Below are 26,966 nucleotides of genomic sequence, written 5' to 3'. Positions count from 1 at the left end.
TGTATAGAGGTCAATCGGATGACACAGTGTGCCACTCGGATCTGCCATGAGTCAAGATGGGATGTAGCGGTGGTCTAATTCTGGGGTCCGGGAATAAAAGGCAGCGGATCATTGGTTCTGTATATAACAGGTTGACAGTCAATTATTCGCCACATCAGTCAACTATTCTTCGTACAGGGTTTCCTCCAGTGCCTCAGGATGCAGAATTTAGATGTCAGTGTAACTATGTGGTCTGGCCTTTCTTAATCTGGTTTCATATAACAAACAACGGAGACCATATGGCGTGCGTGACTTTTGCTTTACATGTTTGAAGATCCTACAGGGAATCAGTATAGAAACTAACTTAGATGGAAACCAGAAAAAATCAATCATTGGCTACTAAATTTAGACTGCTCAATTTGACTTACCATTGAATAATATAAAATACAACAGAAGCAGCACTTTTATGTTCTCCTCATCGTAAAACTGGCTATGCTGAGGTGAAACATTAGAATCCTCCATGTATAAGGATAATACTTTGCAATTCAGTGCGGCTCAATTCCTGCCTTTTTTTCTTATAAACTCTAGCACGTTTTTGCCTGCATTGTTTCAGGGTTTCCTGTGTGCGCAGGAGTATTCTTCCAACTTACAATTTTTTTTTCTCTGTATGCAACCAGTTTTCTGTCAAACCCTCAACCCCAATGTTGGGTCCCGATTTCTCTCATGTTTCCTCTTCCAGCTACCCAGATGTTTGCTACACAGTTCTCGCTAGTGTTCAATATTGTACCCCCCCTTTTGTTTGAGACTCTCTGTTAACCCTTTCGATGCTGATGACGAGCTGGGCTCGTCATGGTGCACAGTGGTCGTGTGCTGATGACGAGCCCAGCTCGTCATAAAACAATGTAGAATAGCAATTTCCAGCACAGGAGGGGAATTGCCTTAGCAGCGAAGGTGTTAATTCTAAGTTTCCACTATTTTCTCTCATTGTTCTTTTCACACTTCCCAAATACTCTATTCAGTCAACCAATGTATCCTATTTCCCAAAATATTTTTGTTCTCTTCTACCTACCCAGTATTCCTCCTTTGTCCTCACTCATATCTCTCCCTTTCTGCCAAGTCCTCCTACTTACCTCCAGTATTTTCCCCACTTCACCGGAAGTCCACCACCAATACAACCTGATTGAGTCGTATCAACTCAGCACCTTTAAGGTTGGTTAGCCCCCCACCCCCTCCCTGGCCATTGCAGCCACGTCACACTGAGACCTTTTTTCAATGTGTTCAACCGGACAAGATGACAACTGAAATTATACCACACCATCTATTCGCCTGTTACAAAGGTTGGTAACATTTATATTGTACGTACTTTTCAATCTGAGTAACATTTCTGTTTTTGGAACAGGATGGTGGTTCTGTCAAAAAAAGAACAGGCGTGGGTGGGTGCCAGCTGCCTACCTAGAACCTCTGGACGGTGCTGATGAATCGGAAGAAGGCGAGCCTAACTATGAAGGTAAAGATCAATAAATGAGGATTCTTTTAGGATCAAAACTTTTTATTAGAAAATTGACATAAGGAATTACCTGAGTATTAGCAAGTGATAATTCCTCTAAACAACACCCTATTCACGTTCACAGTGTAATGTTTAAAATCAAATAAAAAGAAAGTTTCTTCTGTTTTACTTACTGACACCATAGGGTTTAGGGGACCGCAAAAATAGTAGATGGACAGGCAGAAAACATAACCGATCATCATCATGATCATTCAGACTTTGCCTAAACTTCAGTAGGTAGCAAGCACTGTGCTTCATCTATTGTACACTTTATCAACTTTCAGGTGACCCTCCACCCTGCTCCCCGCTGACCATGTCTTGAAGCACCTTACTAATCCCATCTCCAGCTCGAATTGTTCAATTACAGTTTTTGTATCCTATTGTATTTTGCCCACTGCCTCCAAACTCACAATGCCAAGTCTAAAACTGCATGGTAAATAAAAAGCTCCTAACTTGCAGGTGAGAAATAATACTATATTTCAATAAGATTGGCTTTAACAAACTTCTCCTTTGATCCCGTATATACAATATATGTGTGTTGGAACATTTCAGATTTAACCCTCATTTACAAACCAAGTTGGGCATCTCTTTCCTCACTGTGCTGGAAGGCCATAATATGCCAGAGCCTCACAACAGGCCTCAAGTTGAGGTTTGGGCCCCTGGTATAATATCTTCAACCAGTTCGATCATGGCGCCCAAGGCCTAGGCTGTTGTCCACTAGAGACGGTTCAAGTGATTCTTACCAGCAAAATGAAAACCATTGGGAACCACATGAGCTGCACCGTTCATGGGCAGTCTGGCAATACGTTTACCAGGGAGAATCGAACAACTGCCAGATTCACAAAACCCCTCCATTTCTCAGGTTCGCCTGAATTGTGAATTTGAACAATTTGTGTAGCTTATTTTCGCTAAATTGATTTTGCCAACCCTGCTATCGACCAAGGACTAATGTCATCCTTCCTACAAACTTATTAGAGAAGGTAGCCACCTCTTTGTGTCATGGATTATATATTTCAGAAATATGTATAATGCATTATACGATCTGTTATTACTAGTGCTGTAAATTGAAGTATTTTATCTGTAAATGCTCTCTTTCGGGACAGTTAGCAGCACATATGGTGGCAACGTAGAGGGCGTACGTCCAAGACCAAAGACATTGTTGGGCAGCTAGTGGCTTGCCGACATATACACTAGGTTGAAGAAACATATTATTAGTTTAAACTCTCACATTCAAAAATTGACAAAACAGCAAATTGGCTCAGTCTAAAGCTAATCCCTGATCATGCCAGGGTATGAATCCAACTGCATCTCTTGCCCTAGTACAAGATGGCAGGGCAGCACCATGATGCAATGATAGATCTCAGAAGGCTGTGGTGCTAGTATTGAGGCATGTGGTGAGTTGACATAAGGTATCTATATGACTCAACAGTTAAACTCCATATAATTGCTCCTTATTGGATTGATTTACACTGGCAGTATTCTTTTTCATATCCGTTATCAGCTGAGACTGGCACTCCCAGACACACACACTTGTGTCTGGGTAAGTAAGGAAAATCTTGTGGATAAATACGATCTTCATGTGTCTGAAAGGGCTGAAGCCCGATATTCTAACAAAGTGGACCACTGATGTGTCCACTTCACCAGTCGATTTACCACTTGAAACCGAAGCAACCCATTCACCAGTAAGGAAACTAAAACAAATCACACCACCTGGATCTCTGTTTGAAGCAGTATATCCAAAGAGTGGTGACAAGCATCACCAGCTCATGTCATGGAACTCCGAAGAGTCAATCAACTCCTAGAGACAAGATTGATTTCACAATAACTCAAGTGCTGTCATGTCTTGTCTATTGAAACAGAGTCTAGCGAGGCACATAATGTCCAAGCTCTGCCTTCATCTGAGGCCATCAGACCACATCTCACTAGCCCTTCAAGAGATCCTCGGGCTCAAAGTGGAGTAAAGTATCACATTTAATGTTCTACTCATTGTTTGCAAAGTCTTATGGTTCACGTTGGGCCAGAATCTTAGTTAATGCAGTGTGCTTAACCAATCCCAATTCATAAACAGGAGCCATGGTAGGAAGCTTGTAAGAGTGCAGGGCACTCTCCTCTGTACAGACATGGACCTTGGACCTAGGCCATTTCCCAGATTATTGGCACTGAACACACTGTCCAGGAAGGTCTTCGGTTCCAGAGCCAGGATCACCCTAAGGGGGAGTATGGTTCTACTATCCAGACTCAGGATGACTCTTACTTCTAGAGACCTAATACTGGACCGCAGGATAAGATGGATGCACACCACCCTCCCTGCATGGAAACACTCACCATTAACTATATTTTGCATCCCTTTAAGTGGCCTTTCACATCAAGTTGGCAAATTTTAAATCAATAAATGAGATAAAGAACACGTGACAAGCTTTTATATCAAATGTAAGTAACTCCAAAATGGAAATATGGGGCTCAAATAAAATAAACGTAAAAGTACATTTCATTCAATATACAAATAAAAAATCCTTATTGGGAAAAGAAGAAGAATGCAGTCAGTGAGCTTTTTGACCTTCAAGTAGGATACTATTTTTTTTAACTCTTTATTCAAGACTGATTACAACAAGGTATCACTGTTACCTATTAGTACATGTATCTTCCATCAGTCCCCTTTTCATCTTTTTTCCCCAACCAAGAGCTAAAGAATACAAAACACCTTAACTATCGTCACAGTGCTTATAGTCCTTCCTGCAACATGTGAGACTGTCTAAAATTGTATGTAAAACTGCGGACGTAGTCGAACGTTCTCGTGTTTGTGTCCAATATTGACTTGTCCTTCCAGCTCCACTATGAGTAGAGCCTGCATTAGTCTTCCAGCTCCACCATACATCAAGGATAAAACAGCCCTTTCCCCTCCCTTCCCTCCCCAACAGTCCCACCCGATCCCTCCCTCGTCTCCTGTTCATAGTGAAATAACTGTAGTATAGTGCCTCCTGATTCATATCGTAACCATGTAGATCATAACGTAGGTATACCAGTGTCCTGTACGCTGCCGGGTGTCATAATATCTTGTCCCTCCAGCTCGATACACTGTGTAGGTATCATACCTTATCCCCTTGTGACGGTATAAGGTCTATCCCCTCCAAATCCTTCAAAATTACCTCCCATTCCTGTGCTATGGGATACTTCCGCTGGCCCTTCTCTTCTTCTCTTCTAAGAGCTGACCCCTCCGCTCGGCCCCATTTCACAAAAGTCCGTCTGCCACACGGACGTTTGAGGTGGCCTGGGGGATTTCCTCTCATTGTCAATGCCCTGACCGCTAATAAGAGGGCCAGGTCTAAGAATTTCAATTTGGCCTTCAGCTGTTTGGGCCTTTTACGAAACCCCACTAAGCAGTATAGAGCTTCAACAGGTACCGGCATCTGAGTAACGGTCCCCAATACCTGACATATCTCTGCCCAATATCCCCGCAGGCGTGCACAGGCCCAGAGCATGTGGAGGAATCAGGCCTCATCTTCCCCGCAACGTGGACAAGTGTGGGAAGAGTCAAGGAACATCTTATGCAGTCTTTTTGGAGTTAGATACGCCCTATGAAACACCATTACTTGTATAAATCTACATTTAACATTCCGTGACACTCGCCTGGGATGTTCAATGATAGTCTGCCAGGCCTTATCTGTCAGTGCTGCGTCTGTAGTCTGAGCCCAAATATCTCTAAGCGTGGTGAGTGGAATGGCTGCGTGTTCCCTGATCCCTGTATACAACCATCGTACCAAGTGTCCCCCTGCCCCATATAATATAATAAGTGGACCAACTTGTGTTGTTTGGGCTGGAGTCGCCATGGTGCCCAAGTGTTCCCGATGTAATGAGAAATTGCAGCATCCAATAAATACAATCTGGGGGGGGGGCTGTGATCTGTTGAAAGGACTCATGGTCCAGCAGGGTCCCGTCCCCAAAGAATGCGCCCACCTCCTGACCTTCAAGTAGGATACAAGGAGGATATAGTTAGTAAATATGCAATTTAAAGCATTAGCCATGGTTTTGCATCCTGCGGTTGCATGCTCATAGATAGGCAGAAAAATCATGTGAAAAATGTATTGGTTCACTTCCAAGTCTTATTATTTGGTCCCAATATTGTAAAGATCAACTTATGTAGTTGTGTAGTTGAGCTTATATAGCGCACAGCTACCCGCAGTGGGTGTCCCGGCGCTTGCTTAGGGAACCCGTCCTGATATTCCCCTGTGTGATAGCCCCAGCGGGTATCCACAAGGTGAAAGTCAGGCATCCCGCTGCGAGGGGCCGTTGTGGAGATTAAGCAAGCTATTGCCCAGAGTCGCAGAGTGTGAACCCGTGAGTCGAGAAGGCACCGGAGCGAGAATTATCGAGTCCGTGGAATTTTTAGCCCAAGACCCGCCGAGGCGGGGAATTGAACCTTGGTCCAGGACCGATCTCAGCTTCCGGGTCTGCTGCCTCTAACCCCTGAGCCACACTTCTCCACTTATCCTAGTATTACTCCTCCCCACCTCCCACCCTTAGCAAATTTAGGCAGTTCTGCCAGGCCATAATTGCTTTGTGAAAAAATGTGGGGATGTGGGTTTATAGCACACTGTAATTACTGGGTACGGTAAACTTTGTTACTTGGAATTCCAATTCCAGACCAACAGGTGTTTGTTCAAGGACTTAAATTTTAGAGGTCAAGTTACCCATTCAATTAAATGGATTCATCTGCTCTATTTTAAGCCGATGGCTCGAGTTTGCGTGAATGGCTGGGTGTCTGAAGCCTTTCCGATACTGACGAAACAGAGGTACGAGGTAAGGTTGCCCCCTGTCACCCATACTTTTTGCATTTGCGCTAGAACCTTTTGCATGTAAAGTGCGCCAGAGGCATGTTCAAGCAGCGTTGCAATTACACCAACGTCTGTTGGTGGTTTTGTTGTACGTGGACGATATGCTACTGTATGTCTGCGAACCGGCTATTTATTTATCAGAACTGCTCCGCGAATACATGAAGTTTGAACGGTATTCGGGCCTGGGCATTAACAGGACAAAGTAGACGGTGTTCCCACTGAAGGCCGGCACGCATGAGTTGGAATTGAACTTTCCCCTTGTGTGGTCCACTGACCCTGTTTGTTACCTGGGCATGTGGCTGCAGAGGGACACTGAGGTGGTTATATCCATGAACTGCGTCCATGTCATCACCAAAATCACAGACCAGGCAGCAAGATGGACTAAACTGCCACTTTCCTTAGCAGATCAAATAGCAGTCGTCAAAATGACGATTCTGCCAAAGCTTCTCTATCTGTGTTAATCAATATCCCGATTCGACTGAACATGGCCCTATTTAATATGCTGCAATCAGCCCTGCTCTCCTTTGTGTGACGAGGTAAGAAACCCCGTTGTCGTTGGGAGGTACTGGCGCAGCCGTTCGAGAGAGGTGGCTTTGAAGCCCTTGACATGAGACTCTATTATGTGCTTAAGCGCAGTTTGCGCATTTTTGGTATAACCTCCAGCCGCATATAGCAGTTGAGGCAGATTCGGTACTGCCAGTACCACTGGTGGAGGCCGCCTTGCTGAGTGGACATGGCGGACCAAGGGCTGAAATTAGTCCAATTCTCTGTCCGGCATGGGCATTGAAGACACTTGCAGAAAGGGCACAGTTGGGGTACCTCTGTGTCCCAGTGCTACCGATTGCGGCACATCCAGACATCTCTGTGACACAGGAGCGGGCAGCACTACACACACTGAAAAACGCAGGGCTGGTTAAAATGGGCGACCGCTATTGGCTGAGCTAGTTCCGCCCACTCTCAGACATACAGGCAGGGCGGGGACATGACCTGATGCTGAGTTTCACTTACGTACGTGGGCGGCAGGCTGTCCGTGCGCTATATGCCGACTATCCAACGGAGCCACGAACGCTTCTGGCATTGTAGGCGGTGTTAGCGAATGACTCACGTGCGAGTCCGATAACTAAATTATATAATGCTTCCCTAAAGAAGCGGGACACCCTAGACCAGGGTTCTTCAAACTGTGGGGCGCGCCCCCCTGGGGGGGCGCGGCACCATCCCAGGGGGGGCGAGCGCTCCACTCCGATCTTCCCTTTGTGCAACGCGATGTGAGGGCGGGCGATTTCCGTCAGAGTGGGGCTGCAGGGGCCTAAGAGCTGAACAAAGCTCATTAGCATGCGAATGGTCTCTTAAAGAGGTGTGAAGTGCTCGGGTGCGGCTGCCTGGCTGAGTGTGTGCGTGTGCCCAGAAGCTGTGTCAGCCCGGGCACACACAGGCATGGTGAGATGAAGAGGGAGAGGGAGGGAGGAAGGAGACAGAGACAGACAGACAGAGGGAGAGCGAGGGAAGGAGACAGGCAGACAGAGCGAGAGCGAGGGAGGCAGCGCGAGGGAGGGAGAGCGAGGGAGACTGAGGCAGACAGGGAGAGCGAGGGAGAGTGAGGGAGGGAGACATGCAGACAAAGGGAGAGCGAGGGAGGGAGACAGGCAGACAGAGAGAGAGCGAGGGAGGCAGAGTGAGGGAGAGAGAGGGAGAGCGAGGGAGACAGAGGGAGAGCAAGGGAGAGCGAGGGTGGGAGACAGGCAGACAGAGGGAGAGCGAGGGAGGCAGAGTGAGGGAGAGTGAGGGAGAGCGAGGGAGACAGAGTGAGAGAGAGCGAGGGAGACAGAAGGAGAGCGAGGGAGACAGAGGGAGATAGAGGGAGAGCGAGGGAGGCATACCGAGGGAGACATAAGGAGAGCGAGGGAGACAGAGGCAGCTAGAGGGAGAGCGAGGGATGTCTGGTGGAGCCGGCCACCAGGCGTTCGTTATGTTGCCATGTGGGTGAATAGATGTATGGGTGGAGTGGTGGATGTATGGGTGGAGTGATGGGTGGAATGGTGGATGCGTGGGTGACATGGTGGATGTATGGGTGGGGGGGTGGATGGATGAGTGAGGGGATGGATGGATGAGTGAGGGGATGGATGGATGGATGGATGGATAGGTGAAGGGCTGGATGGATGGTGGGGGGGTTGATGGATGGTGGGAGAGAGGATGGATGCCTGAGTGGAGGGATGGATGGGAGTGGATGGATGTGTGTCTGGTTGGAAGGGTAGATGGATGGATGGGTGGAGGGATGGATGGATCAGTGAAATGGTGGATGGATCAGTGAAATGGTGGATGGATCGATGGGGGGGGTGGATGGTGGACGAGTCGGTGGGTGGATGAATGAGAGAGGTGATGGATGGATGTATTGATGTATTGATGGGTGAATGGATGGATGAGTGAAGGGGTGGATGGGTGATTGAGGAGGGTGGATGGACGGGGGGATGGATGGAGGAGTGAAGGGGTGGGTGAGAGGTCAATGGATGGATTCATGAGTGGATGATTGGATGGATGAGTGGGTGGATGGAGGGATGGGTGGCTGGGTGAGGGGGGAATGGAGAGAGAGAGGGGGGGTGGATGGATGGATGAGTGAGGACATGGATGAATGATTGGCAGAGTGGATGGGCAGGTGTGTGCATAGATGGGTGAGGAGAGGAGCATGGAGATGGATGGGTCAGAGAGTCAATGCATGAGGGGGGGGAGGGTGGAGAGCGGGAGGGATGGATGGGTGGGTGGATGGATGAGTGGGGGGTTGAGTGGGTGGACCGATGAGTGACTGGGTGGATGGATGAGTGGGTGGGGGGGTGAGAGGGTGGGTGGTTGGATGGATGAGTGAGTGAGTGGATGGGTGGAAGAGTGGATGGATGGATGAATGGAGGAGTGGATGGATGGATGAATGGAGGAGTGGATGGATGAATGAATGGAGGAGTGGATGGATGAATGAATGGAGGAGTGGATGGATGAGTGGGAGGATAGCTTGGGTGAAGGGGTGAGTGGTTGGATGGATGGGTGGAAGAGTAGATGGATTGGTGAGGGGATGGATTGGGTGAAGGGATGGATGGATGATGGATGGATGGGTGAGGGGGTGGATGGAGGGATGGATGGGTGAGATGATGTATGGATGGATGGATGGAGGGATGGATGGTGGATGGGTTTGCAAGTGGTTGAAGGGGTTTGGATGTGGATGGGGCACAGATGGAGGGAAGGAATGAATGGTGGGGGAGTTGGTGGATGACAAGGTGTACATGATGGATGGGGAGGGTTGTGTTGACTTCCTTTGCCTTGGAGGATTGTGTTTTGAGCTGTGTGGTACGCCTCTGTCGTTTCGCCACACCCACTCACAGGCCTGCAGTTTGCTAGGCACTCTTGTTGTGTTGAGCATTGTTTGCCGGATATGGCCCGTGGTGTGCGCGTTGCAGTCAATCATGTGGTGTGCCGGATTCCCGAGGTTTCGGTCGGGTGGTGGGGGGGCCCAACATCTGGGGGAATTCAGCTGGGGGGGCTCAACCTGGAAAAGTTTGAATACCTCTGCCCTAGACAATCCCTCTTACAACAAATGGAACATGGCTTTGGGGGATGCTCTTTCCCTGGATGCTTGGAAATTTTGCTGCACACTGACTGGTTGCCTAACGTCAAACTGTAACCTCCGAATCATACACTTAAAATTCTTGCATCAGCTATATTACACACCTGTTCAACTGTGTTGTTTCGGGTTACGGGACAATGCTTGTTATGCGCGGTGCGGACAGGATGATGCAGACTTTTTACATCTTGCGTGGGGCTGTGCTGGCATACAGGCCTTCTGGATTAAGGTCGCGAATGTGCTTACGGAGGTGGTGCTGGAGACTGTGACGTGTAAGCCTGATGTCTGCATACTAGGTTGGGTAAAGAACTCTCAAACCATGCAATCGGAGTCTGGTGGCTATTTCTACGTTGTTTGCTAAGCGAGCAGTTGTGCAATGCTGTGGGGCTACAATTCTTCCAACAGTGAAAAGGTGTATCCAAGACTTGTTATATTGCAGGGAACAGCTGAGAATTTAGGCAGAAGTACTGCCTGAAGCCTCAAAGCCCAAAGACTTTTGGGCCCCGCTCACTGGATATCTGCTAGGCAATCCTGATTTACAGTAGGCGTCGTACTGACCTATTACTTGTTTTAGGGTGGTGGGAAGGAGGTGGCCAGTGAGAGCTGTTCCATATTTCTAATTCTCTGTGATGATGGGTTCAATTAATTCTTATAGTGCCGAGTTTTGGGGTGGAGGTGTGTTTGGGTTGGGGGAAATGTTATTTCCTTTTGTCTTCTCTTAATTCACTGGAAAATGCTTGTATTAATATCTGACATTTCTCATTTGCTGGGTCCCGTGTTGGGGTTGTGTTTTTTATACTGCAAGCTGCTTAATAAAACTAAATAATGAAAGAAAGTTACCCATGCTATGCTTAAGGAAAACATATTTTTTGTAGGGTTCATTATTACAAATCTACACACTATGCCCCCATTGACATCACTTCATCAAAATGCCAGTGGGAGTTGAATAGACATTGCTCACCCTTTGTCACCCAGTGACATCACAGGATAAACCCCATGCCTAACCCTTGGCAACTCAGCAGCCTCCTATGGGCTGTTCCTGGGGCAGAGGAAGAAATTAGAAACTACAGAAATGACCGACACCCAGCTGATTCTCTCCCTCACCAACGAACCAACAGCCGCTAAGAACAACTTTGATAATGGGATGAAGACAGTAGCTGCCTGAATCAAGGAGAGCTGCATCAAACTCAACTCCGACAAAAACAAATTCTTCATCCTAGGCACCACCCCCTCCAACTAGGATGACTCCTGGTGCCCACAGCGCTTTGAACCCCCCACACCCACCGACTATGCACGTAACCTCGGCATCCTCCACGACTCCTCGCTGTCAAAGAACTGCCAAATCAACGCCGGCTCATCCTCTTGCTTAAACACACTCAGCATATATCGGAAGAACTTCAAGTGGGCCCCACCGAACCCAGGAGAATTGTCACCCAGGAGCTTGTCAGCAACAAGCTCGACTACGGCAACACGCTCTACGCCGGCGTCACCCAAAAACTCCTAAAGAAACTGCAGCACATGCAGAACGTCTCCGCTACACTTATCCTGGACTTCCCCTCCGCAGCCCCAGCTCCAGTCACCGGAGAAACCTTCACTGGCTTACAATCAACGAAAGAACCACCTTCAAGCTCCTCACGCACGCTTACAAAGCCCTCCACAACACCGGACCTGCATACCTCAACCACTGCCTTTCTTTCTACACTCCCACCAGACACCTCCCACCTCGCCGCGAAGACCTGGAACTCCCTCTCTCTGCATCTCAGGCAATCACCATCACTGCTTCAATTCAGGAAGGACCTTAAGACCTGGCTCTTCGACTGAACTGCAGAACCTTCCTACCCCAGCCCCTTGAGACCCTAATGGGTGATTAGTCGCCCTTTACAAAAACCCTGATTGATTGATTGGGTGTGTCTGTGCGTGAGCGACTAACAGACTGACCACAAGGTCGCTGAAGTAGGTGATTGGAGTACATTTGAGTACAATCATAAAATATCATAACACATTTGAGCACCTGGAGACACTTAAGTTTGTAAACTGCCCCATTAAGGTGTACAAATCATTATTGCAAATTGAATAAAACTAAAAATTACGCCTTGCCCTAGGCAACTAGAAAACCATTTTGCTGCGTATCTAAAATGGATATTTGATCTGACTACTTTACGGACCATGCCACGGACCTTAAGACCAACTTTCAGCTCGCTGGAAGCTAATGGATTTTACATCCTATCCTAAGGAGATTACTTCAACTTGTAATCAAAAAAGATCAGTCCGATGTCAATACTTTACAGACTTTGAAGTTTGCAAACAAGAGTTCCTGTTAGGCTGGCGTCCAGAGCACTAGCGTACTATGTATGTTAATTAAAATAATCAATTTGAAAATTAGAGTATTGAGTGTGATAATTGATGATAAGATTGAGCAGGAGAATCATGCCCTAGTTTGACACGAACCAAGTTCTGTCTCTGCTTGTGGGTGTATTTCTCAGCATCCAGAGGAGCCATCTCTTCCTTTGATTGCACAGGTATGTTGAAAAACACGTTGAAAACACACATTTCAATGTTTCATATCCCCTTTTGGAAACAAATCTAAAATTGTAAAGGTACAAGATAAAAAACATTATATTGAAACATGGGGCTCACTTTTAAACTTTGCTGAGAAATCTGGTTGTTGTAGTAGCCACATTTTCTAAACACCAAATTTACACAACCGCTGCCACAAAACTAATCCTTTGGTGAATGTAACTATGACATTTTAGCATCTTTTATCTTATTTTAATGAAATTTGTATTTATACATGTTTAAAATGTCCTCACAATAGTGAAGAAAAAAAAAGTCCCTTGGTCTGAAGTTGAACAGACAGGATGGAAATGTCAACCATCACTGACTACGTACAGAGCAGTACACGGGGTGTTGGCTTGTATGTTACCACCGCCAGATTCTGCAGATATTTCAACTGAGGCAAAGGGAGATAAAGTGATTCGCCCTGAATCATATAGTTTGTTCGGAGGGTGGGGGTGGGGGGGTCATTGTACAGTGATCCATGGTGTTGCAGGCCGAAGATCAATCAAATAATTTCAGTGCCCCAACGTGGCCCTTTTCAGGCTCTAGATGTATATTACCCAAGATGGCCATCATCATTGACTCTCGGTTGGTGGAAGGACTAAATCAACTGTGAACTTTTGAGCTCTACTGCTAAATTCATAAGCAAGCTGCATTGGCCTAACCCTTCTTTCCAGGAACTCTACTGCATGTGAGAGATAGCTTGATCCGTTATATGGGCCTCTTGATCTCAAAGTTAGATTTCCCATAACAACAGTTCCGGCTTCAGTACTAACAAGATGCATGTTCAATCCTGGGTGCCCACTGCCTGTTGTTGCCTCCATAGGTGAGCCGTACATCACTACCAAAGGCTACACTGCCGACGAAGATGATGAGATGACCCTGGGTGAAGGAGAGACCATTGACGTTATTCATAAACTTCTTGACGGCTGGTGGGTTGTCAGGTAAGACACGCCAAGCATACTCCAGGGTCCGGTGCTGAATGCTTCCCTGTATCAAGAAATACACTATGAATCTGACAGGTAAATGGACAGAGAGTCGTAGCAAGGATGGCGGTAGGGCGTGTACAGAGAATTCGTTGCATTTACGTACATTTTCCTTTAAAAACAGAACCTGAATTCTTAAAAGAAATTAAGATGTCTGAAGATATTAAGACCATGACTGTCAGTTACAAACATTTGGGTGGGAACAATTTGAGTATGTATAGAGTATCAGCAGCTTATCTTGCCTCACCGTTACCCACGTAAACAATGATCACTTTTTGAAACGTCATTTACTTCTGCTATAGATGCAAAGTAATCCTGAATTTACAGGAGTAGGAAGAATCTACTCATGGAATAAAAGTGTGGTGAATTGTGCATATAGAATTTGACAGTAGACACTAAGTGCTGGTCCCTGCCAATTTGCCTACTCTTGACTTATAGACCTTGCATGCCCTCTAGCTTTTCCAGGGCTGTCCTATTTTCGACCGTCTAGTTTGTTAAATTTTGTACTAGCTTCGCTTACACCACCTTTGCTGTCTTTATAACAGTTTACATACATATTGTATTACCCTACTCCTGACCTCTGCTCCTTTCTGTTTACAGCGATGGTCTCTTTGTCTTAGAATACTTGTCTTCTGTAAAACCATTGCATTTTGATGGGACGAGATGTGTTCTAGCTAGCAGGGAATTTCTTGGGCCAGTTCAGAACGATTGATCCAACAGTGCTTTAAAGTGAAGAAGCCAAAAAATTAAAAGGAATAAGGACTCAAATCTGAGAACTGCTGATTTGTTTTGTCCTGTGTACTACAAGATAAATTATTGGCAACATCATTCTTCTTAACTTTTATATAGTGAAACGGTTGCCTCAAGATTCAATAACAATAGTATGTGCTGCATTGCGTTGGGTGACAGTTTTGATAATCTGGGCTTAAGCGTCATCATGCGTGTGTGGGATGACAAACCAGGGAAAATGATTATCAACTCTTCATTATCCCTTATCGTGTACATAACTCTGATTCCCAAGTAAGATATAGATGGCCTCAATTCCAACCTGGGATAAAAGGCTTGAGCTCTGGGGACCTCTAGCTCAGACCTGCAGGTGTAACTTAAACCCAGGCCATCTTACTTTCTTGAGTCCCACGACAAGTGTAGGACATCAACCTCAATCTGAATCATTTTCACGTAGTGCCTTCATTCTTTTTTTAGAGCACATAGAGAAATCGCTGTAATATTTAATGCAACCAATCACTGCGCAATGGTCCTTAAAGGAATTGGAGATGCAGTGTGCAATGACACAGTGAGGAAGGGACATCGGAGAGATCTTTGGGACCGCTGGTTGCTCCTTCTCATCCCTGAAGCCGCCACTCGCACAGTAGAACTTTATCTCATGGATGTGAATAGTTAATATCTGCCCTGGTCAACCAATCAGTTTGAAAAGGTTTGCAACCAAAGGAACCGTCACAAATCATTTGTGCTTTTCTCTGCCAGTCACCAGGAAAGGGAATGCCATTTACTATCCTAGCTAGCAAGGACATGCAATCCTGACATTGCAAGTTAAAAAAGACATATGGAACTTGGATTGCCACATTAGCACAATGTTAATTGGCTTTGAGATTGCAAAAAACACCTTGTACATCTGGCACATAGATTTCTCCTACAGTGTGCACCTCACATCAGCGCAACAATTCCACCGTCCACTTCTCTATGTTGCTATAAACTGACGTAAAGATCCCCTTTTATGCTCCATGGAGTTTTCCAAGTAAGGACAAATTAACCAGGTACAAGACTGTATGATAGGATCAACTTCAGAGGAGGTGATTCATATACTGTTACTAAACTGTGAAGTGTGTTTTCAGTAGTCGACGCAAAACGTCACAGTAGGTGATGCATTTATTACCTTTAATGTCAAGGTTGCAAATTTAGTTTGAAAAGATATTGGGAATGTTTTTGAAAACGCATGATGCTACGACTTTCTAGCATTCAGCACATCTCCAAAACCATGTTTTTGCCCTTCCTTTGGGAAAAACCATGCACTGATCTGAACACCATACACATGGACGTGAAACTGTTATATGTGGGAAATACCTGTGAATCATGGACTAAGATTTCCAATGCTCCAACGTCAAATTATTTGCTCAACGGTATGGCTTGTGATTCAGGAATTGCTGTGGGCATTTCTCCACTTTTGTGCATAATCTTTCTACTCTTGCAGCAATCTTTCACATGCTTTTGTGCCCAGCACAATTTAGTATGTATGAACCATACGATTTAGTTCCCTTTTATATATATATTGTGTACTAACAATGCTGATACTATTACCTCCTCTGCAGTTGGTACTAGACCTAACCACATTAGTTCGTGCCATCGTGTTAATGGTTTTTAATGAACTGAGCCAGGGTCATTAAGGAGACTGTCAGCTACCCTTAGTTTTCAAGTGGACGGAACTAAGCATGGTGGGACCTGTAGTTTCATTCATCCCCATGGCCTACCAGTTCCTGCAAGCTTATGCTGTTGACTGTAAAATCAGGACTAGCTGAAGGTCAAGTTTTTGATGCAGTGCCAGTAAATACTGTATTTTCCATGGAAGTCCTGTCCATTGTTTTTCACTCAAAAATCAATTGGGGTGAATGGATCACTTGAAACTTCGTAACCAGGGTTTTTTTGGTACTCATTGACTCTCATAAAAAACACTCACGTAGATGGTTTGGGCGGTATATCTTGGTTCTCCGCCACTATACGCTGCATTAGTGCATCATCATAGGGTCTTTTTTGTCATATGCTAGCCTCCACCAGGAGGTAACCATTGGATACGTAGTAGTGTCCAGATAGATAAAGTGCTCAAAAAATGTGAATTAAAATTCTTTGAATCATCTCAGAAAAAATATTTTTGTGTATTAAGCTTGGAAGCTGAATGGATCTGAACTTCTACCTCCCTCCACTTTGATAAATAACAAAAACATTGTTTTGCACTGTTATTTGTTTGCCAGCATAGTTTGCTAGAGAGATTCAGCTTACATCATTAGGTTCTTTACGGATGTTGTTCATCACAACAGGCGTAGGGTATTGCACTAGTCCTGGATGAATTGGCACTTTTAAGTGCAATATGAGAATTTTAGAGCACTCTAGTTATGTACCTTTGGTGTGAACTGGATTTCCAACTATTCCAGGTCAATGAAAGACCTGTTTATTCTCTTTAGCATTCTCTTGTTTGTATTTGTTTATGACTTTATCTTTTATTTCTGTCTCCTTTAATTTTATCTTAAACCAGATGCTTTTGTCCCATAGGCGGAGCTTTATTTTTTATCACTAAAATAAAACATAAATTAAATTAGCACTGCTCTACATTGGCCTTTATAAATTGAAAAGTTATGTTATGTTGGCTGAGGTCACCTGCCTCTGTTTAAACAAAATATATTACTACAGCGAAGTCCAACAACGTAAAGTTCATGGAGAAGATCTTGTAAGAAATTAAATGGCCTAGCATGTGATCAAGCCTTTGTTTTTTTTAACTGACAGCGGTACATATTCTTGGGTGGATCTTTGCCTCAGAAATGCAGTTGAAAGTTCAGTATCGGGGTTCTTACAGCGATCATGAAATGTAGGTTTCTTGAATAGTTGTGCACCTTTCCTCTGTGTCTGGACAGTCTTGCTTGATAGTGGAGGGAAGTGGCTTGTTGGTTTCTAGTGTGCACTATCCTGCTGGTTGATGTTGTTCCTTTGGTCGTTGTATTTGGAGCAGAGGGGCATCAATATATTGTCCGACCCTGGGACAGCTTGTTAGTACTCACAGTTATACATTGAGGTCTGTGTAATGGGCGATTTTTAAGCAACTCTATCGTACTGTACTGTTTTATACTGAAGATGTTGGCGCAACACTACTTTACTGACACTTAAGAGGATATTGGAAGCTAGGAGAATTTACAGGAGATCTTTCAATCACCACACAAATATGTCGGAGCACAACTCCTACTTACCCCCAACGAATGATCTATCAATTAGCTTCTCAAAATTGTGGAGTCTAGATATTACCAAATACACAACTTTGCATGAGACTTAAACACTTATGTATCATGCATTTTCATGGTCGTAAAAGGTCTGATTCGCAGAATTGTGCCATTTGCAACCCGTAAAATGCATTTTGATATGTATGAATTCCAATTTGCAATAAGGTAACATCTTACCGAATCACAATTTGGAATTGCTGAATACATACCGATTCGGTATTAGGAAGAGACGCGTTTAAGGCGTCCCTTCCTGATAACCGAATCGCAGCGATATGGAAGAATGTTTAGCGATCGAAATGCGGTCGCAAAACATTAGCATTTTAGCACCTACTTCAAGTAGGTGGTAACCCATTCACAAATAGCGATTACCTAATTTGCGATTCACAAAATATCACATTAGGTAATTGTATTTTCAAATAATTATACATGTGGCTCCCTGGGCCTAATTAAGAGTTTGGCGGATGGGATACTCAATCACAAAAGTTACGAATATCCCGTTCATTGTATCACAAATGTATTATCACCTATGGAACTTGTAATACAGTAGACGGGATGCTGTTACATTTGTGATGGAGTGTCCTATCCGCAGAACTCTAAATCAGGCCCCAACTCAGAAACTTCTTGTAAACACTTAAGAACACTTTAGCCAAAAACATAGCATCATCACATACCATAGGTGATCACAGCGAATGCTAATGTTTTGCAGGAAAGGTGATGTGACTGGCTACTACCCATCCATGTTTCTACAAAAGTCTGGCGAAGAACCCTCCGCAGAGAAATCCCAACTGAGGAACAAGGGTGCCCCACCTCGAAGGTAGGATAAATTGAAATTTAGACATGCTGAAACTCTCTCCTTCTATTGGATGCATTTCTTTTCATCAAATGTCACTGTTATGTAAAAGGAACATGCCCGTTCTTGGACAATAAACTAAGTCAGTCACTCATTACCACCTTAAATACTTTAAATAACTCGTATATACTGTAATATCATATATACTTTTTATTTATTAATTGGTAATAATTTTTTTTTAAATGTTTTGTATTGATATTTAATCTTATTTTAATATTAAATCATTACTTTCCCTACTGTTGCACTCTCAGGAGTGGGAATAGTAATTGTTACCCCTATGCTATCTAGCGCTTTCCCTACTGTTGCACTCTCTAAAATGGGAATAGTAATTTTTACCCTACCGCTATCCAACGCTTTCCCTACTGTTGTACTCACTGGAGTGGGAATGGTCATTTTTATCCAGTATTAGGGGATCTTTTATAGATTCACATGCCCGAATCATTCCCCGTAGTCGGGATGGGAGTCCCCGGTACATAAATAAAGTAATGTCCCATTAGACATATAGAGTAATAGGCCAAAGGCCTCACATTAGTAACATATCCATGTTTTTTTGTAAAAAGGACCAAACTTTAGAGAAGAGCCAATCAGCTAACACCACTCTTTGGAACCTTCCTGGAAGGAGCTCTAGTCCCTCATATTTTCAACCGCACGTCCTGCTAAGGGAGTCTCCTCTGAGCTCTGCTCAGCTTTCCTTATTTCTGGATTTCCAGTGTTTCTTGCTTCAAATTTCCATCTTAGGGGTGAAGTTTTCCAGTTCTTCATGGCAGATACTCCTAAGAAAGGCCTTTTTAGGCCATGTGCTTCCTGTGGTAAAAAGAGACTTCATGTGGATGACCAACACAAGGATTGTCTTTACTGTCTTTACCCGGATCACTCCTCAAAGGACTGCAAGGTATGTCGTACCTTTTCCTCAAAGACCCTCAAAGATTGGGAGGGGCACCCCTTAATTTGGCTGCAGAGGCTTAAAGACGAAGACCACCCAGTGTCTTCTGAGGAGAGTGAGGGCTCTTCCATATCTTCACAGTCCTCTCAGAAAAGACCAAGGGTGGCTTCTCCAGCCCCTCGGTGGCAGCCACCTCAAAAGAAGACACATAAAAAGTCTTCAGAGGTACAAACCAAGGCTCTACCACCAAAGGTTTCTCCTCAGGAGGTTCTTCACACCTTTAAAAAGCCTTCTTCCACTCCGTCGACGACAACCTCATCGACGGTGGCCTCAACGACTAGGAAATCTCCATCTACAGCCTTGTGTGTAACCTCGTCGACGACGACTGTTTCAACTTCTGTCGCGTCTTCTTCATTATCCACGTCGATGACAACGACTCCATCGTCGACGGCCGGTAGGTCTGTTTCGTCGACGACAAAAATCATCGTCGACGTCCAAACAACCGTCGACGCTACGATCGCCGATGCCTGTGTGGACAACGACACTATCAACGAAGTCTGTCCCGTCGACATCCACTCCATCGTCGACGAAGGCTCCGTCGACAAACACCATCGACGACGCCAACACCGTTGATGGGAACTACATCTACCATGGTGTCCATCGACGCTTCACCATCTACGACTACACCGTCGAAGGGCTCGTCGACGACAACGGATTCCAATCTAAAAAGTACATACGTCCATCTCAAGATCACAAAACGTACGTTGACGCCTGCCCTGGGTTCCCCTTGTAGGGTCCAGCCATTGCCTCCAGCTCACCTTTTGGAGGAAGAAGATTCTGATGATGGCAGTATGTTTAGGACGGCGACAAGCCCATCTGAACTTAACGTAAAGTATCAAGACAGTTCGGACTATGAGGACCAAGAACAGGAGGATCAGGCAGTTTATCCTGAAGAATACCATCCGCCTCCGCCTCCCATGGTTTGTCTACCTGCATCTTTGGTTTCCAATCTGCAGTTCCTCATTACTGACTATAAGCAGAGATTCCCAACTTCTCAAAGTCTCCACCTCCAGCTGTGTCTCCACTGTCAAGACCGCAGCTTCCACCTTTAAATCTACAGCCTGGGCCTCTCATTTCACCACCTCCACCTTCCACGGACGATGAGGAGGAGGATCCACATGAGGAAGGGGAGCTTCATGATTCCCAGTCTACTCATGAAGAGTGGAACGATTATGTAATCCCCTGTCCTGCATCTCCCATGCCTACTCAGGCTGACTCGCCTCCTGAAGACATTGGGGGATTTCACAACATAGTAGAAAGAGTGGCGCAGCGTTTCCAAATACTTATGCCATCACACCAGCAGAATTGCTTCCTATATGATTTTAAGGAGCCTTTTAAAAAATAGATCAGATCTATACCTATTATAGATTACATATGGGATCAGGGTGTTTAAATAATGCAAAACGCTTCCTCGGTGCCCCCAGTATTGCCTCGTCTGGATAAAAAATGCAGAGCTCCAGATACTGTTCCGGTTTGCCTAACCGGACATCTCAAACCAGACTCAGTCATCACACAGGCTGCTCATTGTAAATCAAAAAATCCTTCCGCTCCACTGGCCGCTCCTCCCGACAAAGAAGGCAGAGAGCTTGATAATATTGGAAAACGTTTCTCGTCAATGTCGGCAATAAAAGTGCGTGCATCCAATTCCTTGGCACTGTTAGGATGCTATAACAGGCAGGTGTGGGCAGACATTGCTCCATATCTTACAGCCTTGCCAGATGACTCCAAGGAAGAAGCAAAAAAGATCTTGCTGGAGTGCGAACGTTCTGCATCCGAGATAATGCCTCTACAGGATTTCGCCAACTGGCTGGCGCAGCTGTACTACGGCGCCAGGGTTGGTTGAAGGCAACTTAATTCCAACCGGACGTGCAAACAAAAATTTTGGACATGCCCTACGATGGTCAGCTTCTTTTCGGAACGCACATTGATGAAGCTCTTCAAGGTATAAAAAAGGATACCGACACGGCTAGAGCTTTGGATACCCTTCAATTCAAGAACCCGCCTTTTCGCGGCTCAAGAGGAAGAGGACAGTCCTCTACAAGGGGTGATTACCAACACCGATCTTCCTACTCTTCTAATCAGCAGTATCGGCCACAATACCAGCAGCGTCAACAGCAACAATCATCCTACACTAAATCCTCCTTTTGTGGCAAAGAAGGTCGCCAGAATGACGCTGCTCGGCGACAATGACATTCCACTACCGCCGGTCTCCATTTCCTCTCCACCCTCAAGAGTTGGAGGAAGAATTTCCCATTTCCTGCAACATTGGAAACAAATAACAACGGACCGTTGGGTTCTGCAACTAGGTCAATTCGGACATTCACTAGAGTTCACTCAAATTCCTCCCCAAACCCCTCCCCGACCTATGCTTCACAAAAATCTATGTGCTCTACTCCTGGAATTTTCACTTATGCTCCAGAAGGGAGCTGTAGAAAGGGTTCCTCTTCGTCAAAGGGGGAAGGGATTCTACTCCTTTTTTTTCCTGGTACACAAAAAAGAGAAGAAATGGAGACCAATCTTAGACTTGCGAAGGCTCAACAAATTCTTTAAAAAGCAGTCGTTTCGTAGGGTTACCATCCAGGAAGTACTGCAACTTCTCAATGCAGACGACTACATGGTGTCTTTAGACCTTCAGGATGCCTATTTTCACATTCCTATCCACCGGAATCACAAGAAATATCTGAGATTCGCAGTAGCAGGCAGACATTTCCAATTCCGTGTCCTACCGTTCGGACTCAAATCGGTGCCACGCATTTTTACAAAATGCCTCTCTCCAGTAGCCGCATATCTCGGACAACAACACCATCAGGTCTTTCCAAATCTGGACGACTGGCTTGTCAAAGCACCCTCTCTAGAAGGCGCGTCCAGGTCTTCCGACCCTGTCTACGCTTTTCAATTGCTTGGGGCTCACTCTCAATCAGGACAAGCCCGTCCTCCGGCCTTCCCAGCGTATACCTTTCCTGGGTGCTACTCTCGACACGATCCAGAAGAAAGCGTTTCCCTCACAGGAACAAAGAGACAAGCTTCTTTCCTTGGCAATTTGCATACGATCCAAAAAGTCTCTTACAGTGCGCCTTTTCAAATCCCTGCTCGGGATGATGTCTTCATGCATTTGACTAGTTCCACACTGTCGCCTTCACATGCGCCCTCTTCAAGAGGCGCTATTGGCTCAATGGGTCCAATGTACAGGCTCATTCGACGATTTCATCTGGGTGACCCCTCAAATGGTCAAGGCTCTAAGGTGGTGGATTTGCCCTCCGAACTTTTCTCAAGGCTTGCCTTTCTTGCTTCCAGCTTCGCCACATACCATCACAACAGCGTCCCTGGAAGGTTGGGGAGCTTTCATCCAAGAGCTTCGGATCACTATCTAAACAAGCAGGGGGGGACTCGCTCTCTAACACTCTCTCACGAGTCAAAAAAATCTGGAACTGGTTGCTCCTTCACATAATTTCTCTTCGGGCAGAGTACGCCCCAGGAACAGACAACGTTCTGGCCAACTCTCTGAGCAGACAACAGCCAGCGTGTCACAAATGGGAATTGAATCGGCGGACTCTCAACCGCATATTCTCTCAATTGAGCACCCCTCTCCTGGACCTGTTCGGTACCAAGCAGAACGCCAAATGCCAACACTTCGCAAGCTGGCATCCCCAGAAGGGATCTCAAGGGAATGCATTTTCGATCGCATGGTGCAACGTCTTTGCATACACTTTTCCACTGATTCCCCTGATTCCCAGGGTCCTCAGAAAATTGAAAGCGGAACCTTGCACGTTCATTCTGATATCTACAGCTTGGTCACGCCAACATTGGTTCACAGAGCTTCACCTTCTCTCCCGGAGCCTCCGATCCAGTTGAAACCGTTTCCCTCTCTTCTCACAATGAACCACCAACAAGTCCAACATCCAGATCCAGCATCTCTCAGATTATCCGCTTGGCTCCTGAGTTCAGGGAATTCCAAGGCCTAGACATACCTCCGGACTGTAGAGCAGTTCTGGCTCGAGCTTGAGCACACAGTACTAGCAAAACATATTCCTTAAAATGGAAGAGGTTCTGCATCTGGTGCAAGTCAATGAAGATACACCCTCTTTCATCTTCTCCAGAACAAATATTGCCTTACCTTCTCCATCTGGCGAATTCAGGTCTTGCTCATGCTTCCATTAAAGTTCACTTGGCAGCAGTATCCCGTTTCAGAAGATCTTCTGCAGGCCCTTCTCTTTGGTCTAGCAAGTTGATCAAACTATTTCTTAAAGGCCTGTTCAGGACATTTCCTCCTGTAAAGACTTTACCTCCTACTTGGCAACTCAACACAGTTCTTGCCCAGCTTATGAAACACCCCTTTGAGCCGATACACATAGATGATCTTAAGAGTCTTTCCTGGAAAACGGCGCTCCTTCTAGCCCTTACCTCGGCGAGGCAAGTAAGTGAACTTCATGCATTTTCAATTCAAGACTCTTTCTTACAGTTCAAACACAACAGGGTTATACTACGAACCAATCCTAAGTTTGTGCCTAAGGTCCCGTCAGACTTTCATCTCAATTAACCTATAGTCTTACGATCCTTTTTTCTAAATCCTCAAACTATGGCAGAAAGAACTCTGCATTCTTTGGATCTTAAGCGCTGCCTAAAGTTTTACATTGACAAGACAAAGACTTTCCGCAAATCCAACCAACTCTTTGTGTCTTACAGTCAACCTAGAAAAGGTGACAAAACAGATCTAACGGTGATCCCTTCCTCTTGAAGCACCTAATATTCAATCACCCTTTTTAAATTTCTAGTTTTTCCCTAAAGTTAAAGAAAGGGAATCGCGTGCACACTGAGTAGCACCCACCGTCCCGGTGCCTATTCCCTAAGGAATTCAAACTTGGATTTTACAACAGCTAAGGTGCACCACAAACAAGAATATATACAAATGAGTTTTACAAAAAGTCGCAAGCGATGATTTTCATTTTATGGATTTCCAATCTTTATTCAGCAAAATGGAGTGCCACACAGCCGACGCGTTTCGTCCCACGCAGGGGACTTCTTCAGGGCTTGTTATGATTAGAGCTGACCTCCAGATGGATCTGACCGGTGTTCTATAAAAAGGTATTCATAAGACCTCAATTTTCTAGTAGTATCTTAAAGATTTTTTTATATGTATAGCCCGAACTATTATTCAGGGATTTCTCTTGGCTTGAGAGGAGGTCACAGGCTAGCTTATAACACCAGTCACAAGGGTGAGATCGAAAAATAGTGGTCTCTTTAAAACTTATTTCTGGTCCTTGGTGGTTATTGATGCTTATAGAAGATTATAGAAACGTGGTATATCACCAGATACGAGCTGATTCTCCGGAGGATTTATCATGTTTCAGACGGAAGATTCCCCTTTTGATACTTACAGATCAGCTCTACTAAAACTGGTTTAAGAAAATATAATATAGAATCAGCTAGTATCTGGTGATATACCACGTTTCTATAATCTTCTATAAGCATCAATAACCACCAAGGACCAGAAATAAGTTTTAAAGAGACCACTATTTTTCGATCTCACCCTTGTGACTGGTGTTATAAGCTAGCCTGTGACCTCCTCTCAAGCCAAGAGAAATCCCTGAATAATAGTTTGGGCTATACATATAAAAAAATCTTTAAGATACTACTAGAAAATTGAGGTCTTATGAATACCTTTTTATAGAACACCGGTCAGATCCATCTGGAGGTCAGCTCAAATCATAACAAGCCCTGAAGAAGTCCCCTGCGTGGGACGAAGCGCGTCGGCTGTGTGGCACTCCATTTTGCTGAATAAAGATTGGAAATCCATAAAATGAAAATCATCGCTTGCGACTTTTTGTAAAACTTATTTGTATATGTTCTTGTTTGTGGTGCACCTTAGCTGTTGTAAAAATCAACCTAGAAAAGGTCTTCCATTCACTAAACAAAGTATCTCTCGCTGGATCTCTGCAGCTATTACTTTCTGTCACCAGCAAGCGGGGCAACCCCTACGATTCAAGGTTCGAGCCTATTCCACTAGGCCAATTTCTACCTCCATAGCACTCTTTGCAGGTGTGCCTATCACAGAGCAGAGCGGCAACATGGAAGACGCTGCATACATTTACCAAGCATTACTGTTTGGATACGGAACTCATGAAGGATGCGGCAGTGGGACAGGCAGTACTACGTAATCTATTTCGATAGAGGTGAGCCTTCTTTTCATCCCACCATCCTTTCTTTTATACGCACATTTCTCTATGGTGTTCCTTAATGGTTTCTTTGATTGCAATTTGGTACTTTCTATGTTTCACTTTGATATGTTATTATCTGGTGAATTTGTATGTACTGTACCATCCGAAATGTGCTTATCATTGATTACTACTCTGATTCAGGCATGTGAATCTATGAAAGATACCCTAATACTGGATAAGAAATGCGTTACTTACCTGTAACTGCAGTTATCCAGTATTGGTATCTTTCATAGATTCACATGCAACCCATCCACCTCCCCTGGAAGGGCTCACCTAGTTCTCTCAGTAATACACCTATTGGTACTGTGCTTATGAAAATCTGAGGGACTAGAGCTCCCTCCGGGAAGGTTCCAGAGGGTGGTGATAGCCGATTGGCTCTTCTCTAGAGTTTGGTCTTTTTTACAAAAGGGCATGGATATGTTACTAATGTGAGTCCTTTGGCCTATTACTCTATATGTCTAATGGGACATTACTATATTTATGTACTGGGATGCCCATCCCGACAACGGGGAATGATTCAGGCATGTGAATCTATGAAAGATACCAATACTGGATAACTGCAGTTACAGGTAAGTAACACATTTCTTACCCTCCCGCTATCCAACGCTTTCCCTACTGTTGCACTCTCTGGAGTGGGAATAGTAATTTTTACCCTCCCGCTAGCCAACGCTTTCCGTACTGTTGCACTCTTTAGAGTGGGAATAGTAGTTTTTACCCCTAAGCTATCCAACGTTTTCCCTACTGTTGCACTCATTGGCGTGGTAAGAGTAATTTTTACCCTCTCACTATCCAACAAAATCTCTACTTTTTTTACTTGACATTTATTACTTTTACATTTTAAGCTTTTTTTTACATTATTTTAGGTATCTTTTTTCTCATTGTTTTTCATATTTAATTACTTTCATATTATTTTTAATACATTTAAAAAAATCAATATTTTAGTTAACTATATATTGACAATATATATTTTGGATTCAATATTTTAGTACTTACCTGTTTGTAGACAGGGATTCTATATTCTGTACTTCGATATTTTGGAGTCGATATTTTGTGCATTCTATATTATGTCCCTCGATATTTAGTCACTGGACCCCATAGGGTCCAACTAGCCCACTAGGTACCTCCTGTAAGCGCCACAGAGCTGCATTGCAGAGAGGTATAAAAAGGGGCACGGCCTAGTCCACCTCTCTGCAACACAGCGGCGCTTACTGTAAGCACCTGGTGAGCTAGTTGGCCCGCAGGGGCCCTCAGGATTGAAGGGGAATTATTTCCCCAACTTAAAACATGCCACAGGGTGTGTCGGCTCACGTCACCTCAGGCCCTGTCCCCTCCCTTCCCCAGTGTAAACGCGCCCTGTGGTCGTTTTAAGTTGGAAGATTAAGTCCCCTTGAATCCTGAGGGTCCAACTAGCCCACTAGGTACCTCCAGTAAGCGCCACAGAGCTGCGTTGCAGA

At 44.9% G+C, this 26,966-nt stretch overlaps 1 protein-coding gene across 1 annotated transcript in view; it reads left to right on the top strand.

Annotated features, from left to right (window-relative positions):
* Nucleotides 1–26,966, top strand: part of NCF1 (neutrophil cytosolic factor 1) — a 139,490-nt gene that overhangs the window by 84,219 nt on the left and 28,305 nt on the right. Inside the window, exons 7-9 of the mRNA XM_086954592.1 lie at nt 1,379–1,486; nt 13,344–13,461; nt 18,211–18,318. Coding sequence (XP_086810718.1) covers nt 1,379–1,486; nt 13,344–13,461; nt 18,211–18,318 — 334 coding nt within the window. The remainder of the gene's footprint in view (nt 1–1,378; nt 1,487–13,343; nt 13,462–18,210; nt 18,319–26,966) is intronic.

The sequence above is a fragment of the Lissotriton vulgaris genome, chromosome 2_1 (genome assembly GCF_964263255.1).
Source record: "Lissotriton vulgaris chromosome 2_1, aLisVul1.2, whole genome shotgun sequence".
Classification (NCBI taxonomy): domain Eukaryota; kingdom Metazoa; phylum Chordata; class Amphibia; order Caudata; family Salamandridae; genus Lissotriton; species Lissotriton vulgaris.
The sequence above is the reverse complement of the archived record's forward strand: the minus strand, read 5'-3'. Positions and strand labels throughout refer to the sequence as shown.